This window comes from Indicator indicator, chromosome 20 (assembly GCF_027791375.1).
Source record: "Indicator indicator isolate 239-I01 chromosome 20, UM_Iind_1.1, whole genome shotgun sequence".
NCBI lineage: Eukaryota > Metazoa > Chordata > Aves > Piciformes > Indicatoridae > Indicator > Indicator indicator.
Genome location: NC_072029.1, coordinates 1,300,101 through 1,320,692, shown reverse-complemented (window position 1 = coordinate 1,320,692; position 20,592 = coordinate 1,300,101). Strand labels below are relative to the sequence as shown.

The 20,592-nt window shown below is 61.1% G+C and overlaps 1 protein-coding gene and 2 non-coding genes across 4 annotated transcripts; all 3 read left to right on the top strand.

Moving 5' to 3' along the window:
• The first annotated feature begins 5,000 nt into the window (after positions 1–5,000).
• On the top strand, positions 5,001–20,542 carry TBRG4 (transforming growth factor beta regulator 4). 2 transcript variants are annotated; one of them, XM_054390050.1, is made up of 10 exons: positions 5,001–5,420; positions 6,575–6,892; positions 8,356–8,527; positions 13,883–14,040; positions 14,491–14,601; positions 15,800–15,944; positions 16,272–16,514; positions 17,535–17,646; positions 18,693–18,807; positions 20,386–20,542. In XM_054390050.1, the coding sequence occupies exons 1-10, from the start codon at positions 5,007–5,009 to the stop codon at positions 20,485–20,487; spliced, it is 1,890 nt and encodes a 629-aa protein (XP_054246025.1). In that variant the 5' UTR covers positions 5,001–5,006; the 3' UTR covers positions 20,488–20,542. The 2 variants fall into 2 exon arrangements, with proteins under 2 accessions (XP_054246025.1, XP_054246026.1); XM_054390051.1 differs by lacking the exon at positions 16,272–16,514.
• On the top strand, positions 8,005–8,143 carry LOC128973826 (small nucleolar RNA SNORA5). The gene has a single exon (XR_008489296.1). It is a non-coding gene; the product is annotated as a small nucleolar RNA SNORA5 (small nucleolar RNA).
• On the top strand, positions 17,162–17,297 carry LOC128973824 (small nucleolar RNA SNORA5). Its single transcript, XR_008489295.1, has one exon. It is a non-coding gene; the product is annotated as a small nucleolar RNA SNORA5 (small nucleolar RNA).
• Positions 20,543–20,592: the final 50 nt, after the last annotated feature.

Here is a 20,592-nt window from a genome sequence, read left to right as displayed (position 1 = left end):
CCCTGGAGGTTGGACCCAGTCTCCAAAGCAGATGGGTCCAGCCCCAGGAGGGGCAGATGCATCTCCAGGAGGGGCAGATGCAGCCCCAGGAGGAGCAGATGCAGCTCCAGGAGGGGCAGATGCAGCCCCAGGAGGTGCTGAGCTCTCACCCTGTCCGGAGCAGCGGTGCCCCGCAGCTGCAGGGCAGAGGGCACGATGCCCTTCGTGTTGAGAAGCTCCACCGCTGCCAAGGCCACGTCCTGGGAGGTGACAGTCCAGGGCCCCGGGGGCATGGATGCAGACAGCACCGGTGGCAGGGTGCTGGATCCAGCCAGCCCCGGGGTGGTGGCTCCAGACAGCCCCAGGAGCAGCAGCAGGAGTGGCACCGCTTGGCACGGCCTCATCCTGCCTCCTGTCACCCAGCATGCCAGGGAGACCCTTTTATGGCCACCACCCCCAGCCAGGGCGTTGCCAAGGGCTGACCCTTCCCCTGGTGCCAGCAGGAAATTCCCGGTGGGCCAAACCCGGCCAGGAGCCAAATCCCTCCCCCTTTGGTCCTCAGGTCGCCAGAGTGGGGGGTGCCAGCCCTGGGGATGGCTGAGATCCAGTCAGGATGTGACCAAGGACGGTGCTGGGCTCGGGGCCCACCACAGCAGGGCGAGGTGCACCCCAAGGTGAGCACCCAGGAGCAGTGGCTGGGGATGGAGGGGGACAGCACCCTGGGGTCCTCTGTCCCACAGGGCTGGGTCAGGAAGTGACCCTGGCCCAGGGCTGGGGCTTGCCAGCCCCCTCCAGGTGTTTGATGGGGCCTGGAGGTCGGAGGAGCAAACAAGGTGAAGCTGAAAAACAGCAGCCCTGGGGGCCACCAGCCTCCCCCAGGCCAAGCAGGACCCTGCAGAGGGATGCCAGGGAGGACCCTGCAGAGGGATGCCAGGGAGGACCCTGCAGAGGGATGCCAGGGAGGACCCTGCAGAGGGATGCCAGGGAGGACCCTGCAGAGGGATGCCAAGCAGGACCCTGCAGAGGGATGCCAGGGAGGAACCTTCAGAGGGATGCCAGAGAGGACCCTGCAGAGGGATGCCAGGGAGGAACCTTCAGAGGGATGCCAGGGAGGACCCTGCAGAGGGATGCCAGGGAGGAACCTTCAGAGGGATGCCAGGGAGGACCCTGCAGAGGGATGCCAGGGAGGAACCTTCAGAGGGATGCCAAGCAGGACCCTGCAGAGGGATGCCAGGGAGGAACCTTCAGAGGGATGCCAGGGAGGACCCTGCAGAGGGATGCCAGGGAGGAACCTTCAGAGGGATGCCAGGGAGGAACCTTCAGAGGGATGCCAAGCAGGACCCTGCCCAGAAGGGGACTCTCTCTTCAACCCCCATTGGCACCACCACACACAGCCAGGGGAAGCCCAAAGCCACCCAGCAGGTTCAGAGCTCCTGGCTGGGTGGTCTCCATCCCTGTAGGAGGTCCAGATCCAGCCCCAGGAGGGGCCAGGTCTGAGCTGGAGGTGGGTCATGCTCAGCACCAAGCTGGCTGGGCTCCATTCCTGTGGAAGGTTGGACCCAGTCTCCAAAGCAGATGGATGCAGCCCCAGGAGGGGTTGGATGCAGCCCCAGGAGAAGCAAGGAGTTTCTGTCAGCAGCTTGTAAATCACTCGGGGACAAGTGTGCCCAGGTCAGAGCTGGTGGGAGACAGCTGGGAAGTCCCCAGGGGTGGGTGCTGCCATCACATGCCTGCAGGACAGCCCAGCTTGGCCCTGGAAAGATCCAGATGCAACCTTGTGTGGAGAAGAGCTCCCAGGTGGGATTCTCTCACCCCCCAGGCAGGTTCATCAGCCCCAGCAGTGAGGCTTCCACCCCAGGGAGGTTCTGCCAGGTGCCAACTGCTCTCAGTGGACAACCCCAGCTGAGGTGAAACCCCTCCCAGCACCCACTGACCCTTCCCCTCCCCTTCAAAGCCTCCACCCTTTGAGTACTGCACACTGTGATCAGGTCCCTCTAAAACCTTCTCCTCTCCAGGGAGCAGAGCCCCAACCCCTGCAGGTTTTCCCCCTAGAACAGTTCTCCATCCCTCTGACCACCATCCTGGCCCTCCTTGGGACCCTCTCTGTTCTGTCCACATCTTCTGGGCTGGTGGGGACCAGGCCTGGCCACACCACTGCAGATGTGGCCTGGATGATGGCTTCCTGAGCCAGGACATTGAGAGGTGCTCCACTGCACCTCCACCAGGACAGCCTGGCTGGAGATGAGAAGGTTGAGGGCAGCCTTGACTGTGGTGGCCATGAAATGGTGGAGATCAAGATGCTGAGTGCAGGAAGTTGGACAGGAAGCAGGATCACCACCCTGGACACCTCCAGAAAGAAGGATTTGGCCTCTTCAAGAATCTGCTTGGAAAAAAAGCTTCATGGGACACAGTCCTGGAGAGGAGAGGTCCAGCAGAGCTGATTGCTTTCCAAGGATCATCTTCTCCAAGCTGCTGCTGCTTCAAGCACCTCATCCTTCACAGGTGTGAGGTAGCTGAAGGTCTGCATGGATGAGCAGGGAGCTCCTGACTGAGCTGAAGGACAGAGCTCAGCTCCCAGAAGGGACCACCCAGCCCAGCAGCACCCACAGCCCACAGGGAGACAGCACCCAGGGCATGAGGCCACCCCCAGCAGGCTGCAGCAAGCCCTCAGAGGAGGTTTTGCTTCATTTTCTCCTCCAATTCTCAGACTCAGGGTGTAACAGTGACCAAACCCAGCACTAAGACCTTGAGATATTATTTATTAGTCATTAATTATTATTAATTACAACTTCACATGCACCCTGAGCAGGCTCAGCCCTTTGCACACAGACATTAAACCCTGCAAGGCCATTCTGGGGACAAAAAGAGACAACTTGGTGCATTTCAGCTGGGGTAACCCCATGGTCATCCCCTTCTCAGGCCACCTCCTCAGCACAGAGCCATGGTGTGTGTGTGTGTGTGTGTAAATCACACCCCCCAAGAGCAAACAGCAAGGCCCTGAGCTGTGGGAAACACAAAGCTCATAAATCAGTGCCTGATCTGTTTGATCACCACAGGGCTGAGCTGCCCCTCAGCATTCCTGCCAGGCCACCTCTTTGTTTGTCTTCATTTGTTCCCACAGACCAGGCCAGACACTGGGAGAGCAGGAAGGAAAGCAAAGAGGTTGGGCAAGGCAGAACCTGGGTGAGGTCACTGCTGAGAACCTCACCAGGGCAGGGCAGGGCTGGGCAGCAGAGGGGACAAAGAGAGCCAGGGGGGAAATCACAGAATGGCTTAGGTTGGAAGAGACCTTTAAGACCAGGTCCAGCCATGAACCCAGCACTGCCAGGTCACCACTAAACCATGACCATCTCCACAGCTTTGAAGCCCCTTCAGGGCCACTCCTTCTTGGAGTGAGAGGCCCAAAACTGACCCCAGGATTTAAGGTGTGGCCCCACCACTACCCAGTCCAGGGGAGACACTCCCTGCCCAGCTCCTGCTGGCCACACCACTGCTGATCCAAGATGCTGGTGGCCTTCTTGGCCAGCTGGGCACTCACTAGCTCATCTCCAGCTGCTGTCACCCCCTCCCCCCACCCCGAGGTCCTTTTCCCCCAGGCAGTTTCCAGCCACTGTGCCCCCAGCCTGGAGCCTTCCTGGCGTTGTCGTGACCCAAGGGCAGGACGCTTGGCCTGGCTGAACCTCATCCCTTTGGCCTCGCCCACCGCTGCAGTCTGGCCAGACCCCTCCGCGTAGCCTCCCGACTCTCCCTCAGATCGACCCTCCCCGCACGCAGTGAGACAGCACCAGGGCTGCCCGTGGGGAGTTTCGGGTGCCTCACAGCATGGCGGCCTGGCAGTGCAGGTGGGACACAGGCGGACACGCAGCCCCGGGTAGCGCTTCTCACAGGACTCAGAGTCCTGCCGTGCCTCAACCGCCGACACCGGCTCAGAGCGGCTGCCTTCCGCGCCGCGCTCGCCGCCTCAGCCAATGGGCACTCGTCGCAATATGATGACGTAAATAGTGCGCGGGCACTCTGCCAATAGGAAACGTCGCTGTCTGGTGACGCTATCAAGCTGTGCCGGCGCCACCTTCCCGGCCCGCCGTGTGGCTGGGGCGGGCGAGGTCAGGCCTGGCGGGGGCGGGAGGGGAGCGGTCCGGCCTGAGATCGGACTTGGGGGGCGTAGATCAGGCCCCAGGAGCGGAGTGGAAGAGCCTGGGGGTTGGGGAGAGCTGGGCCCGCGGGTGGGGAGAGCCGCGCCCGAGCGGGAGAGCTGGGCCCAGGGTCGTCTGAGAAGGACCCGGGGGCAGAGGACCGGGCCTGGAGGTGTCTGAGGGGACTCGAAGGGACCGGGGCGGTGCTCCGAGGGGAATAGTTCGGGAAAAGCCGGTACCGATCTCCGCGGGGGTCTGAGGAAGGAGCCCGAAAGGGAAGGGCCGGGTGTGGCGACGCTCTGAATGGAATCGGCCGGGCCCGGGGGGAACCTTGATGGGAATAGGCTTGGGGGTGGGGAACGGGACGATAGAGTCAGGGATCTGAGGGGGAAATGGCTCGGGGAAGTATGGGCTGAGCCCGGCAGGGTCTGAGTGGAATATCCCCGGAGTGCAAGGAGAGACCAGAGGCTCTGAGGAGCTGGTGTGGCAACATGGTGTGGGCAAGCCGGGAGCAGCTGGGGAAATGAGGCGATGCCGCTGGAGGTTTGGGCAAGGCTGAGTTGAGGCTGGTGAAAAGCTGGGGTTGCTGCAGCCCCTGCTGCCAGCCACTCTGGAGCAGCTGCATGGTGCCTTGGACAGCAGTGCTGAAGTTGAGCAGCCCCTGAGGGGGCTGGAGGCAGGTTAGCCCAGCAGGGAAGCACAGAGCCTCCTCCACAGCCCTGCTTTGCTCTTCACATCCAGTCCTGCTGGTCAAAACAGCCCTTTCCTCACAGCCATCACCAGAAGCTGGCTGTCTCCTTTTTTATCTCTCCAATTCCTGCACCTAAAAGGTTTCTTTTCCTTTCTCAGCTTCCTGAAATGCAACATTGACCTCCAGCCTTCCTTCCTCCTGCCATGGCAGCCCGTTTGGTGCAACGCTGCTGCTGGAGGCACCTGGGGGCCTTCATCTCTCCAGCCTCAGTCCCAGCCTCTCTGCTGGCACCAGTTGGAAAGATGGTGACAGCAAGAGCTCTGCCTTTCAATTCCTTTCATACTTCAAGCCTTTTGAACTGGGCTGATGGGTTCTCAGTCAAGGAACAGCTGGAGGAGAGCAGAAATCCAGAGCACAAAGTGATTAGGGAACTGATTGAGACAGCCACAACTCCTCAGGACCTGCTCCAGCTGGGTGAGCTCCATGCTCTCAATAGCAACCAAGCTTCCCAAGTAATTACTCAACTTTCCAAACTGGCTGTGGAAAAAAACCTGGAAACAAGAAGCATTGTGCAAGATCAACGTTTCCAGCAGCTCATCAGCATCATGGATTCCCAGGTAAGTACTCTCCTGGCTGCAGAAGAGCTTTGGGGTAAGGACATGAGGTGGAAAAGCAGCTCCCAGGTGCTCCTGGGATTGAACCTGCTGCTGGTTTAGGGATTGTAGTTTGTGTTTGGGAGTGAAGTTGAAGGGATCAGTTGATGAAGTGATCAACTCAAAGCAGAAAACTTAATGATTTCTACCTGCAGTCACTGCTTTGTGGAGCAGAGCCAAGATGCAGTGGAGAGGTTCTCTTCATTTAGTGCTGCCTTGGTCCTGTCCCCTTGAGTCTGAAGCTCTCTCAGGAAGGAAATCATGAAATTGGAGAGTCACAGAATGGTTTGGGAAGGGACCTTTCAAGCTCATCCAGTGCAACTCCCTGGAGTCAGCAGAGACATTGCAACTAGAGCAGGTGGCTCAGAGCCCCAGACAGCCTGACCTGGGATGGTGCCAGGGGGCATCTCCCACCTCTGTGGGCAGCCTGGGCCAGGGTATCACCATCCTCACAGTGCAAACATTTTCTCCCTTCCCTCCTGTCTGAACCCCTGTTTTAGTTCAGACCATCACCCCTTGTCCTGTCACAACAGGGTACAAGTGTTCTGCAGGCACTTCTGCTTCTCCTGATCCATAATCTCTGCTCCCTAAAACCTGTCTACAGACAGCAGAGAGCTGGGATATGTCCTGAGGCTTCCTGGTTGGTTCCACTGGGCTGAGACATTGCCATGCTGCTGGATTTGGAGTTAAAATGCTGCTCCTGCTGATCTCCTTGGTCCTGTGTCACTGTCACCATGGATCCAAAGGGGTGCCCATGTCCTGGTCACACTTCCTGATGCAAGCCAGGATGCTGGTGGCCTTCTAGGCCATCTGGGCACTCACTGGCTCACTTCCAGCTGCTGTCGCCAACCTCCCTAGTCCTTTTCCACAGGACAGTTCCCCAGGATGCTGGTGCCCTTCTTGGCCACCTGGACACTCACTGGCTCACTTCCAGCTGCTGGCACCAAGCCCCCTTAGGTCCTTTTCCACGGGGCAGTTCCCAGCCCCTCTGCCCCCATCCTGGAGCCTTCCTGGGGTTGTTGTGACCCAGGAGCAGGACCCTTGGCCTGGCTGAACCTCAGCCCAGCTCCTCTTGCTGCCTCTCCCTAACACCTTCCCCGATTTCCTTCTGCTCCCAGATCTCTCAGGTGTGGAACAACACCTTGGTGAACGTGCTGAGGAGCCTGCACTGGCTGGGGGTGGAGAGCAGCAGGAGGGAGCTGCAGTCGGTGGAGCAGGAGGTGCTGTGGCGGCTGCGGCGCCTCACCTTCCGCCAGCTCGTCTGCCTGGCGGAGTTCTTGGTGCACAGGCAGGGCAGGGACAGCAGGCTGCTCTCCGAGGTCATCAAGAAGCTGGAGCTCCGCTGGACAGAGCTGGAGGGCACCCGCAGCGTGGTGATGCTGATGAGCAAGGTCGGCCACATGGCGCCCGCCCTGATGGACCGCCTGGAGGACAAGGTAGGGCCTTGGGCTCCCCCTCCTGCTGCTGGCACCTGCTGGGGCGGCCTGCCTGCAGGGAATGGAGGTGGAGGGGAGAGCCCTGTGCCCTCCAGCCCTAATCCCAAAGGTGAAGTCCATTCCAGAGCGTTCTGGTGGGTGCTGGAGGGCTGCTGCTCGAGCAGCTGCCCATGCTTCTAGGAGAGGTTTGCATCTGGGGAGTTCTGTAGGTCATAGACTCGAGGAATGGTTTGGGTTGGAAGAGGTCTTGAAGGTCATGGAGTCCAACCATGAACCCAGCACTGCCAGGGCACCCACAAACCACAGCCCTCAGCACCACAGCTCCACAACTTTGAAGCCCCTACAGGGATGGGAACTGCACCACTGCCCTGGGCAGCCTGGGACAGGCCTTGGCAGCCCTTGAGGACAAGAAATTGTTCCTCATGCCCAACCTAAACCTCCTCTGGGGCAACTTGAAGCTCTTTCCTCTTGTCCTGTCACTTGCTTCTTGGGAGAAGAGGGTAACCCTCACCTGGCTCCAGCCTACTTTTAGGGAGTTGCAGAGAGCCAGAAGGTCTCCCCTCAGCCTCCTCTTTTCCAGGCTGAACACCCCCAGGTCCCTGAGCTGCTCCTCCCCAGCCCTGTTCTCCAGACCTTTCCCCAGCTTTGTTGCCCTTCTCTGGTCCTGCTCCAGCTCCTCAATGTCCTTGGAGTGTGGGGCCCAAAACTGAGCCCAGAATTTGAGGTGTGGCCTCACCCACTCCAGGGGCACCACAGAGGAGCTTATATCTCCCAGCCCCTTCCCAGTCCACACTGGTGTCAGTGGGTGGCTCACACTGGTCTGCACTGGTGGAAGGTTGGGCTGAGCTGGTGTTTCACTCTGTAGACTGGCAGAGAAGGGCTCAGATCTCCTTAGCTCAGCTGGCAGGTGGTGACTTCGAGCCAGTGTCACACCACTGCCAGCCAGAGTCCCTTGCTCCTCTGTGCAAGCCAGGCTTTGAGAGCAGCTGGGCTGAGGAGCGTCCTTACTGTCCTCTGGGCAGCCATCGTCCTCAGAGGTACATCTCTGTCCCCTCCAGCCCCTGTCTCTACCTCCCAGGAGCAGGGACCCACCTTTGGGGCAGAGCCACCCCTGCAGCTACACCCAATTCACTCCTCATCCAGCCCGTGCTGGGGCCTGGCCAAACAGCTGCCACAGCAGGATCTGTAGCTGCTGAGCCTCACTGTCCCCTCTGCTTGGACCCTGGGGACAGCTAAATGCTGCAGACAGCAGTGTGACAAGGCAGGACATTGTCAGTGTGCCTGACAGGGCTCTTGGCTCTTCAGAGCCCAAACCAACAGCGTGGGGTCAGCATCCTGCCAAGCAGGCAGAAATTGGAGCACCCCGGGAGCTGCTGATCCAGCAGGAAGGGGCTGATCCAGCAGATAGGGCTCTTCCCTGCCTGCTTTCCCTTGACATCCCTCTTCCAAATGTCTCCTGGCAGGCTCTGGAGCTTGCTGAGCAGTTTGAGCCTGATGACATCAGGAAGGTGACTCTGGCGCTGGCCTACCAGAACCGGCGCTGTGTGCCTCTGCTCCGGGCCTTGTCCTACCACCTCAGCCAGAAGCACTCAGAGCTGGGCCTCAGCATCCTGCTGGATCTGATATTTGCCTATGGTAAGTGGCTTGGATGTGTCAGGAGCTGCTGGGTGCCAAAAGCCAGCTGATTTTGGGTGCTCAAGGTGGGACTGATGGCCTTGCCATGGCTAAGCTGGAGGAGAGGGGTTGGAAGGGTACCTGAGGGTGGGTTTGGTGTACAACCAGCACAGCTTCCAGCTCTGAGCACAGCTGGAGGGAGCACAGCTGGAGGGAGCCCAGAGACACCATTTTCCTTCCAGTGCACCTAAAGGAGACTTGGAATCATGCAATCACACAATGGGTTGGGTTGGGAGAGCCCTTTAAGCTCATCAAGTCCAACCATGACCCCAGCACTGCCAGGGCACCACTAATCCATGTCCTCAGCACCACATCTCCATGGCTTTGAAAGCTCTTCAGGGATGGGGACTGCACCAGTGCCCTGGGCAGCCTGGGCCAGTGCACGAATTCCAGGGTAGCACTGCTGGATCACCTGGTTTGTGGTCTGAGGGTCTTGGTTCTCTAGCTCCTCCTGCATCATGGTGCACGGTCTTGTCCTCCTCTGACTGCTGGTGGCCAGTGGGAAGCCCAGGGGAGCAGGGCTAAAGCCCAGGGGAACAGGGCTAAAGGAAGCCAGGAGAGCCAAGGAGGAGCTCTTTTCCTGATGGCCCATCTTCTGGTGGTGGAAAAAGCTCTTCTGGCAGCCACTGGGGCCAGGGTGGTCTTGATGGGTTAGCTGTGCTGGGCCAAGCTGTAAGGAGAGAGGTGGACTCTGCATGTCACAGCCTCCAAATCCAGCCTGGACACCTTTCTCCAATCAGAGCTGTAGGTGCTGCAGCTCAGGAAGGGCAGCAGGGTGGTACAGATGGACCTGGGTTGTGTGCAGAGATAATCCAACACTTCTCCAGCCTTAGAAGCTGCAGAGTGGAGAGCTGCAACTGCTGGGCCTGGCTTGGGAGCAAGACTGTAGGCACTGTGGTAGGGACAGTCATGGCCAGGACCCTGTCACTCTCTGTTGTGTTCCTTGTAGCTGCCACATTGTCACATCAGGCTGGATCGAGCCTTTGCTGCTGCAGCAGCTCTCAGAGCCTGCCTGTGCTCTCCTCCAGGGCACTGTGCTCTCCTCCTGGGCACTGTGCTCTCCTCCTGGGCACTGTGCTCTCCTCCTGGGCACTGTGCTCTCCTCCAGGGCACTGTGCTCTCCTCCAGGGCACTGTGCTCTCCTCCTGGGCACTGTGCTCTCCTCCTGGGCACTGTGCTCTCCTCCTGGGCACTGTGCTCTCCTCCTGGGCACTGTGCTCTCCTCCTGGGGACTGTGCTCTCCTCCAGGGCACTGTGCTCTCCTCCAGGGCACTGTGCTCTCCTCCTGGGCACTGTGCTCTCCTCCTGGGGACTGTGCTCTCCTCCTGGGGACTGTGCTCTCCTCCTGGGCACTGTGCTCTCCTCCAGGGCACTGTGCTCTCCTCCTGGGCACTGTGCTCTCCTCCTGGGCACTGTGCTCTCCTCCTGGGGACTGTGCTCTCCTCCTGGGGACTGTGCTCTCCTCCTGGGCACTGTGCTCTCCTCCTGGGCACTGTGCTCTCCTCCAGGGCACTGTGCTCTCCTCCTGGGCACTGTGCTCTCCTCCAGGGCACTGTGCTCTCCTCCAGGGCACTGTGCTCTCCTCCTGGGCACTGTGCTCTCCTCCTGGGCACTGTGCTCTCCTCCTGGGCACTGTGCTCTCCTCCTGGGCACTGTGCTCTCCTCCAGGGCACTGTGCTCTCCTCCAGGGCACTGTGCTCTCCTCCTGGGCACTGTGCTCTCCTCCTGGGGACTGTGCTCTCCTCCTGGGGACTGTGCTCTCCTCCTGGGCACTGTGCTCTCCTCCAGGGCACTGTGCTCTCCTCCTGGGCACTGTGCTCTCCTCCAGGGCACTGTGCTCTCCTCCTGGGGACTGTGCTCTCCTCCAGGGCACTGTGCTCTCCTCCTGGGGACTGTGCTCTCCTCCAGGGGACTGTGCTCTCCTCCAGGGCACTGTGCTCTCCTCCTGGGCACTGTGCTCTCCTCCTGGGGACTGTGCTCTCCTCCTGGGCACTGTGCTCTCCTCCTGGGGACTGTGCTCTCCTCCTGGGGACTGTGCTCTCCTCCTGGGAACTGTGCTCTCCTCCAGGGGACTGTGCTCTCCTCCTGGGCACTGTGCTCTCCTCCTGGGGACTGTGCTCTCCTCCTGGGGACTGTGCTCTCCTCCAGGGCACTGTGCTCTCCTCCAGGGCACTGTGCTCTCCTCCTGGGCACTGTGCTCTCCTCCTGGGGACTGTGCTCTCCTCCAGGGCACTGTGCTCTCCTCCAGGGCACTGTGCTCTCCTCCTGGGCACTGTGCTCTCCTCCTGGGCACTGTGCTCTCCTCCTGGGGACTGTGCTCTCCTCCTGGGGACTGTGCTCTCCTCCTGGGCACTGTGCTCTCCTCCAGGGCACTGTGCTCTCCTCCTGGGCACTGTGCTCTCCTCCTGGGCACTGTGCTCTCCTCCTGGGGACTGTGCTCTCCTCCTGGGGACTGTGCTCTCCTCCTGGGCACTGTGCTCTCCTCCTGGGCACTGTGCTCTCCTCCAGGGCACTGTGCTCTCCTCCTGGGCACTGTGCTCTCCTCCAGGGCACTGTGCTCTCCTCCTGGGCACTGTGCTCTCCTCCTGGGCACTGTGCTCTCCTCCTGGGCACTGTGCTCTCCTCCTGGGCACTGTGCTCTCCTCCAGGGCACTGTGCTCTCCTCCAGGGCACTGTGCTCTCCTCCTGGGGACTGTGCTCTCCTCCTGGGCACTGTGCTCTCCTCCAGGGCACTGTGCTCTCCTCCTGGGCACTGTGCTCTCCTCCTGGGCACTGTGCTCTCCTGCTGGGGACTGTGCTCTCCTCCTGGGGACTGTGCTCTCCTCCTGGGCACTGTGCTCTCCTCCTGGGCACTGTGCTCTCCTCCAGGGCACTGTGCTCTCCTCCTGGGGACTGTGCTCTCCTCCAGGGCACTGTGCTCTCCTCCTGGGGACTGTGCTCTCCTCCAGGGGACTGTGCTCTCCTCCAGGGCACTGTGCTCTCCTCCTGGGCACTGTGCTCTCCTCCTGGGGACTGTGCTCTCCTCCTGGGCACTGTGCTCTCCTCCTGGGGACTGTGCTCTCCTCCTGGGGACTGTGCTCTCCTCCTGGGAACTGTGCTCTCCTCCAGGGGACTGTGCTCTCCTCCTGGGCACTGTGCTCTCCTCCTGGGGACTGTGCTCTCCTCCTGGGCACTGTGCTCTGCTCCTGGGCACTGTGCTCTCCTCCAGGGCACTGTGCTCTCCTCCAGGGCACTGTGCTCTCCTCCTGGGCACTGTGCTCTCCTCCTGGGGACTGTGCTCTCCTCCAGGGCACTGTGCTCTCCTCCTGGGCACTGTGCTCTCCTCCAGGGCACTGTGCTCTCCTCCAGGGCACTGTGCTCTCCTCCAGGGCACTGTGCTCTCCTCCTGGGCACTGTGCTCTCCTCCAGGGCACTGTGCTCTCCTCCTGGGCACTGTGCTCTCCTCCAGGGCACTGTGCTCTCCTCCTGGGGACTGTGCTCTCCTCCAGGGCACTGTGCTCTCCTCCTGGGCACTGTGCTCTCCTCCAGGGGACTGTGCTCTCCTCCAGGGCACTGTGCTCTCCTCCTGGGCACTGTGCTCTCCTCCTGGGGACTGTGCTCTCCTCCTGGGCACTGTGCTCTCCTCCTGGGGACTGTGCTCTCCTCCTGGGGACTGTGCTCTCCTCCAGGGCACTGTGCTCTCCTCCTGGGGACTGTGCTCTCCTCCTGGGGACTGTGCTCTACTCCTGGGGACTGTGCTCTCCTCCAGGGCACTGTGCTCTCCTCCTGGGGACTGTGCTCTCCTCCTGGGCACTGTGCTCTCCTCCTGGGCACTGTGCTCTCCTCCTGGGGACTGTGCTCTCCTCCTGGGCACTGTGCTCTCCTCCTGGGCACTGTGCTCTCCTCCAGGGCACTGTGCTCTCCTCCAGGGGACTGTGCTCTCCTCCAGGGCACTGTGCTCTCCTCCTGGGCACTGTGCTCTCCTCCTGGGGACTGTGCTCTCCTCCTGGGCACTGTGCTCTCCTCCAGGGCACTGTGCTCTCCTCCTGGGGACTGTGCTCTCCTCCTGGGCACTGTGCTCTCCTCCAGGGCACTGTGCTCTCCTCCTGGGCACTGTGCTCTCCTCCAGGGCACTGTGCTCTCCTCCTGGGCACTGTGCTCTCCTCCAGGGCACTGTGCTCTCCTCCAGGGCACTGTGCTCTCCTCCTGGGCACTGTGCTCTCCTCCAGGGCACTGTGCTCTCCTCCTGGGGACTGTGCTCTCCTCCTGGGCACTGTGCTCTCCTCCAGGGCACTGTGCTCTCCTCCTGGGGACTGTGCTCTCCTCCTGGGCACTGTGCTCTCCTCCTGGGCACTGTGCTCTCCTCCAGGGCACTGTGCTCTCCTCCTGGGCACTGTGCTCTCCTCCTGGGCACTGTGCTCTCCTCCTGGGAACTGTGCTCTCCTCCAGGGCACTGTGCTCTCCTCCTGGGCACTGTGCTCTCCTCCTTGGGACTGTGCTCTCCTCCAGGGCACTGTGCTCTCCTCCTGGGCACTGTGCTCTCCTCCAGGGCACTGTGCTCTCCTCCTTGGGACTGTGCTCTCCTCCTGGGCACTGTGCTCTCCTCCAGGGCACTGTGCTCTCCTCCTGGGCACTGTGCTCTCCTCCTGGGGACTGTGCTCTCCTCCTGGGGACTGTGCTCTCCTCCTGGGGACTGTGCTCTGCTCCTGGGGACTGTGCTCTCCTCCTGGGCACTGTGCTCTCCTCCTGGGGACTGTGCTCTGCTCCTGGGGACTGTGCTCTCCTCCAGGGCACTGTGCTCTCCTCCTGGGCACTGTGCTCTCCTCCTGGGGACTGTGCTCTCCTCCAGGGCACTGTGCTCTCCTCCTGGGGACTGTGCTCTCCTCCAGGGCACTGTGCTCTCCTCCTGGGCACTGTGCTCTCCTCAAGGGCACTGTGCTCTCCTCCTGGGGACTGTGCTCTCCTGGGTGCTCCTGAGCTGACCTGAGCTGCTGCAGGACTTGGTGCTGGCAGTTCCTCAGCTGCTGTGAGGTTCCTGGTAGCCTCAGTGAGTTCAGGCCTCTTCTGGCCTTATCAGGATCTTCAGATCCAGAGCCACTGGGGCTAAAATCTGCCAGCAGCACTGAGTGGAGGTTGGAGCCACGAGCTGGCAGCAGGACTGGCAGCTGCTGGGTGCAGCTTGTTCTGACCAGCAACGATGAGGTCTTGCCAGCTCAGAGGGAGGCAGAACCCCTCCTGGAGCCTCCTCCTCTCCTTTGGTGCTACCACCACCACCAAGCATGGCTGCTGCACCAGCTCCTTGTAAGAGGGTGCCCCTTTTCCCTTTGCTCCCTGCAGGCAAGCTGAATTTCCACCAGCCCCAGGTCTTCCAGAAGATGGCCAGCGAGCTGCAGCCACAGGTGGCCACCATGACGCCGCTGGAGGTCACTCGCTGCGTCAGGTCCTTCGCCCTCCTCAAGTGGCTCAGCCTGCCCCTCTTCGAGGCTGTGGCACAGGTGAGGGGACTCAGAGGGGACAGGGAAGGTCCAGTTGGCAGCAGTGTGACTCTGCTCCATCCCAGTTGCCCCCCTGCCACCTCTCCAGAGGTGCTCTGTGGGACGGCGTCGCTCTCGTCACCACCCAGCCCCTGCCTGTGGTGGAGTCTGGGCCGGAGTTGCTGTTCAGCTGCTGAAGTCAGCCCTGGGAAGGGTGCTGAGCTGGGTTCAGTCCCAGCTCCTCCTGCTGCTTCTCTTCCTAGTTCCACCCCACTTGATCCAACTGGAATATTCCAGAGCTCTCCTTCCACTCACCACTTCCCCTTGTGCCAAGACCACATCCCAGGGGAGCACTAAAAGCTCTTTCCCTGTTGCTTTCCCGTCCTGCCACGGGGCTGATGTGTTCCATCCTCTGTCTCTGCTCACAAAGGACACCCCTAAAGCTCTGGGTTTATCTTCTGTATCCTCCAGTACACCCTGGACAACATCAAGCAGCTGTCAGTTACCCAGCTCTGTGGCCTCATCCTGTCTTTTGCTCGCCTCAACTTCCAGCCCAGCGCCAGTGAGGGCTTCTTCAGCATGGTAACCTCCCTCCTTTCCTCCTTTTCATCAGCCTGCCTCCTTCCCTAGTGGGTGGGAAGGGCTGCAAATGTCCTTCTGGGTGTTGGATGGCTTCAAATGGTGTAAGAAATGGGGAAAGTAGGAGCCCAGAGCTCAGGCCAGGCTGAGGAACCCACCCTGCACTGCCCAGCCACCAGCTGAAGCACTTAGTCCGTGCCTGGTGCCCCCAGGCTGGCTTTGATGAGGTCCCTCCTCACCCCTGACTGCTCTCATGAACTCTTCCTTAGGAGGCCAGAACTGATGGTGGTTGCCAAGCCCTGGCTCTGGGAGCCCTGAGGCTGTTCCCTGGTCCTTAGGAGCTGTTGGGAGGGATGGAAGCTGCTTGCTCCTTGGGAGAAGAGACCAACCCCCAGCTGGCTGCTTTCAGGGAGTTGCAGAGAGCCAGAAGGTCTCTCCTCAGCCTCCTCTTCTCCAGGCTGAACAACCCCAGCTCCCTCAGCTGCTCCTCCCCAGCTCTTCTCCAGACTCTTCCCCAGCTTTGTTGCCCTTCTCTGGACCTCCTCCAACTTCTCAATGTCCTTCTTGGAGTGAGGAGCCCAAAACTGACCCCAGGAGCCTCACCAGTGCCCCAAGTCCAGGGGGATGATTCTTGTCCTGCTCTTGCAGGCCACACCATTGCTGATCCAGGCCAGGATGCTGGTGGCCTTCTGGGTCAGCTGGGCACTCCCTGGCTTCTCTCCAGCCTCTGCCAACCAGCAGCAAATGCAAAACTCCTCAGTTTTGAGGTGCTGCAAAGAAGTTCTCCAGATTTAACAGGAGAAACCCCTGAGGCATGGCAGAGCTCCAGGCTCTTGCTGTGGTTCCTCAATGGACATCCTGACACCTCCAGGACAGTCTCAGCCCCCTCCAGCTCAGCTGAGCTCAGGTTTGAGCTGCAGATCCTGAGGATTTCATGCCTCCAGCCCCCTCTTTCCTGCTGTGGTGTGTTACCCCCATCTGCTGTTTGCTTCTGGGCTTTCTAGGTCCTCCCAGTAGTGGTGCAGCATCTCAGGCCAGCATGGCAGAGGTCCTGAGCTGCAGGGTCATGTTAGAACACCTGCAGATCACCCAGAGCAGAAGCAGGTTGGGTGTTCCCCAGCACCTCAGGTCTGTGTTAACCACAGCATAGAGGCAGCACAGTGCTGAGGTGAGCTGAGCTCTTCGATTTCCTTCTCTGCAGGTCCATGAGGAGCTCCAGGGTGAGCTGGACAACCTGGAGCCTCACCTTCTGACTGACCTGGTGTGGTCACTCTGTGTGCTGCAGCAGGCCAGGGCTCCCTACCTGCAGCGAGTGCTGGCCCCGGAGTTCCAAGCTCAGATCCAAGGTGAGGGGAGAGGCTCTGAGGGTGGGGTGGGAAGTGAGGACCTCAGAGCTGGGACAGGGATGGTGGGCACAGAGCTTGGGCCATCTGGAGTGGATTTCTGAGTGGTTAACCAGGAGGGAATGGATCTCACTGTGTTCCCCAGGCAGAGGAGGATCAAGGCAACTGGCACCAGGGGGGTTGGGCTGGGGGAGAACCAGATCCTCCTGCTCCAGAAGCCTTCTTGGGCCATGGCTTTGTGCCTGTGTGGTGGGGGAGAAGGAGAACAAGAGCAAGGGCATCCACTCAAGCCATCCTCCTCCCTGCCATCCTCTGCTTCTCTCCCCCCAGGAGATCAGTCCCCCAGGGCCCAGAACCTGTGCCTGAAGCTCATCCACATCAACACCACTGCCAAGCTGGAGAGCCCTGACTACAAGGGACCCTTCCTGCCAGTGGAGATGCTGAGTGCCACCCAGCAGGGGGGGGACAGGGCCACCCTGCTGCAGAGCAGCCTGAGAGAGGCACTGGCAGGGGTGCTGGGGAGCCAGGACCATGGGCGCCTCGACGTCCACACCATCTATGGCTGGCACTTCGGTGAGTGCCCCCCAGGGGCCTGGCAGCCAGGGGGCAGACTGCAACAGGCTGCCCAGGGAGGGTCTGGATTTCCCCTCCCTGGAGGTGTTCAAGGCCAGGCTGGATGAGGCCTTCAGCAACCTGGGCTGGTGGGAGGGGTCCCTGCCCCTGGCAGGGGGTTGGGACTGGATGAGCTTCAGGGTCCCTTCCAACCCAACCTATTCCATGAATCAGGCTCTGCAAGGGGGGAAGCAGAATGAGCTGGGAGGGCTTTGGTGTGCCTCCCAGGCTTTGTGCCCCCCTCATCCTTCAGCCTCACACACCTCAACCTCCTCCTCAAGGCTGCTCTGGCTTGTTCCCATGTCCTCTCACAGTCAGGTGGAGCAGCAAGTCCAGGATCTGGTGTTCACAGAACCCAGTGTTGGGTTGGAAAAGGCCTCTGAGGTCCACCCATCAGCCCAGCACCACCATGGCCCCCACACCATGGCCCCCAGTGCCATGGCCTCACCTTGCTTGAACACCTCCAGCTGACTCCATCACCTCCCTGGGCAACATTTTGGGGATGAAAAGCCCTTTTCCTGCAGCCAGGCAGTGCTGGGGAGGGTGAAAGGCTTCTGGCTCTGCCTTCCCTTCCTCTCCCAGTCCAGCCCAGTCCCTGCCAGCTCCCCTGCAGCTCTGTCAAATTCGTTCTCTGCCCCCTCCATGGCAGGGAGCGGCCAAGCAGCTGCCACAGCAACCTTGTGCTCCATGAGCCCCATGGCCCCTTCCAGTGGGACACTGGGGGGTGAAATGGCACAGACACAGCCCTGTGCTGCATGGCCCCTTCCCAAGGGGCACAGGAGGTAGAGCCACCCCACAGAGCCCTCCTGGGGAGCAGACCCCCTCAGTGGGTGCAGGCACAGAGGCAGAGCTCCTCAGGATGGGTTTCTTGGGCAGGGGGTGCTGGAACCTCGTGTGCTCCACATCATCAGCCTTGGGTGAGGGTGGGAGCAGCATCCAGGTGGATCTCAGGAGGCTTTGTGTTCCCTCTTCTCCATGCAGATGCTGAGATGGTGCTGGACAGTGAAAACAAACCTCTGCCTGTGAAGAACTTTGCAGCTCCACATCTGCTCCACTCAGAAGGGAAAAAGCCTCTGCCACCAGGTGCCAAGAGGTGGGTCTGGGCCCAACGTCTGGGGTCAGGCTGTGCCAGCCCCACCATGAAGGCAACATCTTGCCAGCAACAGCAGCAATAGGGCCAGGTGCTGGTCATGGTAATGGTTTTGTTGCCAAAGAACCTTTGCCAGCTCTTGCCTGCCATGGAGCCTGGCTGTCTGCAGGGCCTGGGGACTGAGCTGCCTCCTCCCTGCCTGGAAAAAGCCTTGGTGAGGCCACTGGGATGAGGTGCAGCCAGGCCAAGGGTCCTGCCCTTGGGTCACACCAACCCCAGGAAGGCTCCAGGCTGGAGGCAGAGGGGCTGGAAACTGCCTGGTGGGAAAGGACCTGGAGGGGTTGGTGACAGCAGCTGGAGATGAGCCAGGGGGTGCCCAGGTGGGCAAGAAGGGCACCAGCAGCCTGGCCTGGAGCAGCAGTGGTGTGGCCAGCAGCAGCAGGGCAGGGATTGTCCTCCTGAACTGGGCACTGGTGAGGCTACAGCTCAAATCCTGGGGTCAGTTTTGAGTCCCTCACTCCAAGAAGGACATTGAGGGGTGGAGCAGGAGCAGGGAAGGGCAACAGGGCTGGGGAAGGGTCTGCAGAACAGGGCTGGGGAGGAGCAGCTGAGGGACCTGGGGGTGTTCAGGCTGGAGAAGAGGAGGCTGAGGGGAGACCTTCTGGCTCTCTGCAGCTCCCTGAAAGGAGGCTGGAGCCAGGTGGGGGTTGGGCTCTTCTCTCAAGGAAGAAGGGGCAGAATACGAGGAAACAACCTCGAGATAACCCAGGGGAGGTTCAGGTTGGACCAAGGAACAATTCCTTGCCCTTGAGGGTTGTCCAGGCCTGTCCCAGGCTGCCCAGGGCAGTGGTGCAGTCCCCACCCCTGGAGCTGCTTCCAGGCTGTGGTGCTGAGGACCGTGGCTGGGTGGTGCCCTGGCAGTGCTGGGTCTGTGCTTGGACTCCCTGAGCTCACAGCTCTCTTCCTGCCCAAGGGGTTCTGTGGCTCCCCTGGGCTGCAGGCCCTGCAGGCAGCTGCAGCTGTGCTGCCCTCACTCCTGTGTCCCCCAGGGTCGCCTTCCTGCGCTGGGAGTTCGCTGACTTCAGCAGCAGGGGCCGGGAGCTGCTGGGTCGCTGCGCCCTGGCCCGGCGCCACCTCCGGGCTGCAGGCTTCCTGCTGGTGGAGGTCAGTACCTGGGGGGCTTCTGCCAGCTGGGGCCTACCCCCTCAGTGTCCCCTAGAGCGTCTGGGGGGCTGCTAACCACACCAGGCTCCTAAGGATGCTGAGCTGCCACCCCCGGTGGTCCTGGGGTGGGTGTCCCAGTGGGCCTGTGGGGTTCCCCACCCCAACCTGGAGTGGGTGACCTTCCCCTCCTCCCATCTGGTGAGTGCCACCCCGCTCAGCGCCCCATAAAACATTTGGGGAGGCTCTCAGTGACACCAAGCTCTTAATGAGGCTCTTGATGATGCTCTCCTCACCTGTGGGGTCCTTTGGTGGGTGTCCCAGTGGGGCTGTGGTGTTCCCTCTCCCAGCTCAAGTAGGTGACCCCCACGTTCCAGCATGAGCTCTCTCCCTCCTCCCAGTGGGGACATCCTGAAGAACAAGAAGGTGATCATGGTCCAGGACCATGACCCTCTGCTAAGGGGAAACACTCTGAGGAGCATGGGGAAGATGATGATCCAAGACCACAGCCCCCTTCAAGGGGGAACACCCTGAAGAGCATGGAGATGGTCATGACCCAAGACCATGAACCATGGTTTGATCCAGGAGCCCCCAGCCCATGATCCAGGAGCCCCCAGCCCATGATCCAGGAGCAGGCCTCCCTGATGACAGCAAGGAGCAGCCCCCAGCCTGGGGGGTTGCCAGCTCCTCCTGCCAGGGCAGAGCCTCCCCCCAGGCCTGAGCCCTCCTGGCTGTGTGTGGGGTGGCTCAGCAGGGCAGCAGCCAGGATTAGCCACCCCTGATCCCCTCCAGGCCACCTGTCAGGCAGCCCCAGGGTGCCAGGGAGGGCTTGGGGAGGGAGGAGCACGGCAGAGAAGGTCTTAAGGAGCTGCAGCCAGGTCATGCATTATTGAGCTCCCTGCAGCTAATTATAGCCCTGCTGGCAGGCAGAGAGCTCTGCAGGAGGAGGCTTGGTGGCTGTGTGGGCAAGGAGCCAGCCCCCTGCCCCAGGCTGGCCTGCCCCAGGTCCTCAGGGCATGTATCACCCCCAGAGCAGTGCCACTGTCACCCCATGGCCTTGTCTTCCCCCCCCCAAGTTCCAGCACTTCCACCATGGCTTCCCCCAGCTCTCTGCTGCCTTTTGGGGCTGGAGAGGGAGAAGGGGAAGGGTGAGGGAAGGGGAGGGAGGAGAGGGGGAAGGGGAGGGAGAGGAAAGGGAAGGAGAGGGAGAGCCCAAAAGGGCTACAGACACTCCTCAGGGGGTTCTGATGGCATCTCAGGGGCATCTCATAGATCTTCAGGGCTCTGATGGATCCCCTGAGCTCTGATGGAAACACTGCTGCCATCTCAGGGGCTCTGGTGGCACCCCAGGAGCTCTGGTGGCACCCCAGGAGCTCTGATGGTGTCTCAGGGGCTCTGGTGGCACCCCAGGAGCTCTGGTGGCACCCCAGGGGCTCTGGTGGCACCCCAGGAGCTCTGATGGTGTCTCAGGAGCTCTGGTGGCACCCCAGGGGCTCTGGTGGTGTCTCAGGGGCTCTGGTGGCACCCCAGGAGCTCTGGTGGCACCCCAGGAGCTCTGGTGGTGTCTCTCCACCCCTGCAGGTTCCTCACTACGAGTTCCTGGAGCTGAAGCTGGAGCGGCAGCGCAGAGCCTACCTCAAGGACAAGCTGCAGAAGGCCCTGGCCAAGGAGCTGGCAAGCTAACCACTGCTGGGCACCTCCAGCTGAGCCCAGCCTGCCCCAGCCCTCTGCCAATAAAGCTCTGTACAGTGCCATGGCTTGGTGGCCTCTGCCCTGCCCTGGGGGATG

Coding starts and splice junctions, on each gene's coding strand:
- TBRG4 (XM_054390050.1), top strand. CDS start 5,007: ATGGCAGCCCGTTTGGTGCAACGCTGCTGCTGGAGGCACCTGGGGGCC. Junction 5,421..6,574: donor TCAGCATCATGGATTCCCAG/GTAAGTACTCTC, acceptor TTCTGCTCCCAG/ATCTCTCAGGTGTGGAACAA. Junction 14,602..15,799: donor GTGAGGGCTTCTTCAGCATG/GTAACCTCCCTC, acceptor CCTTCTCTGCAG/GTCCATGAGGAGCTCCAGGG.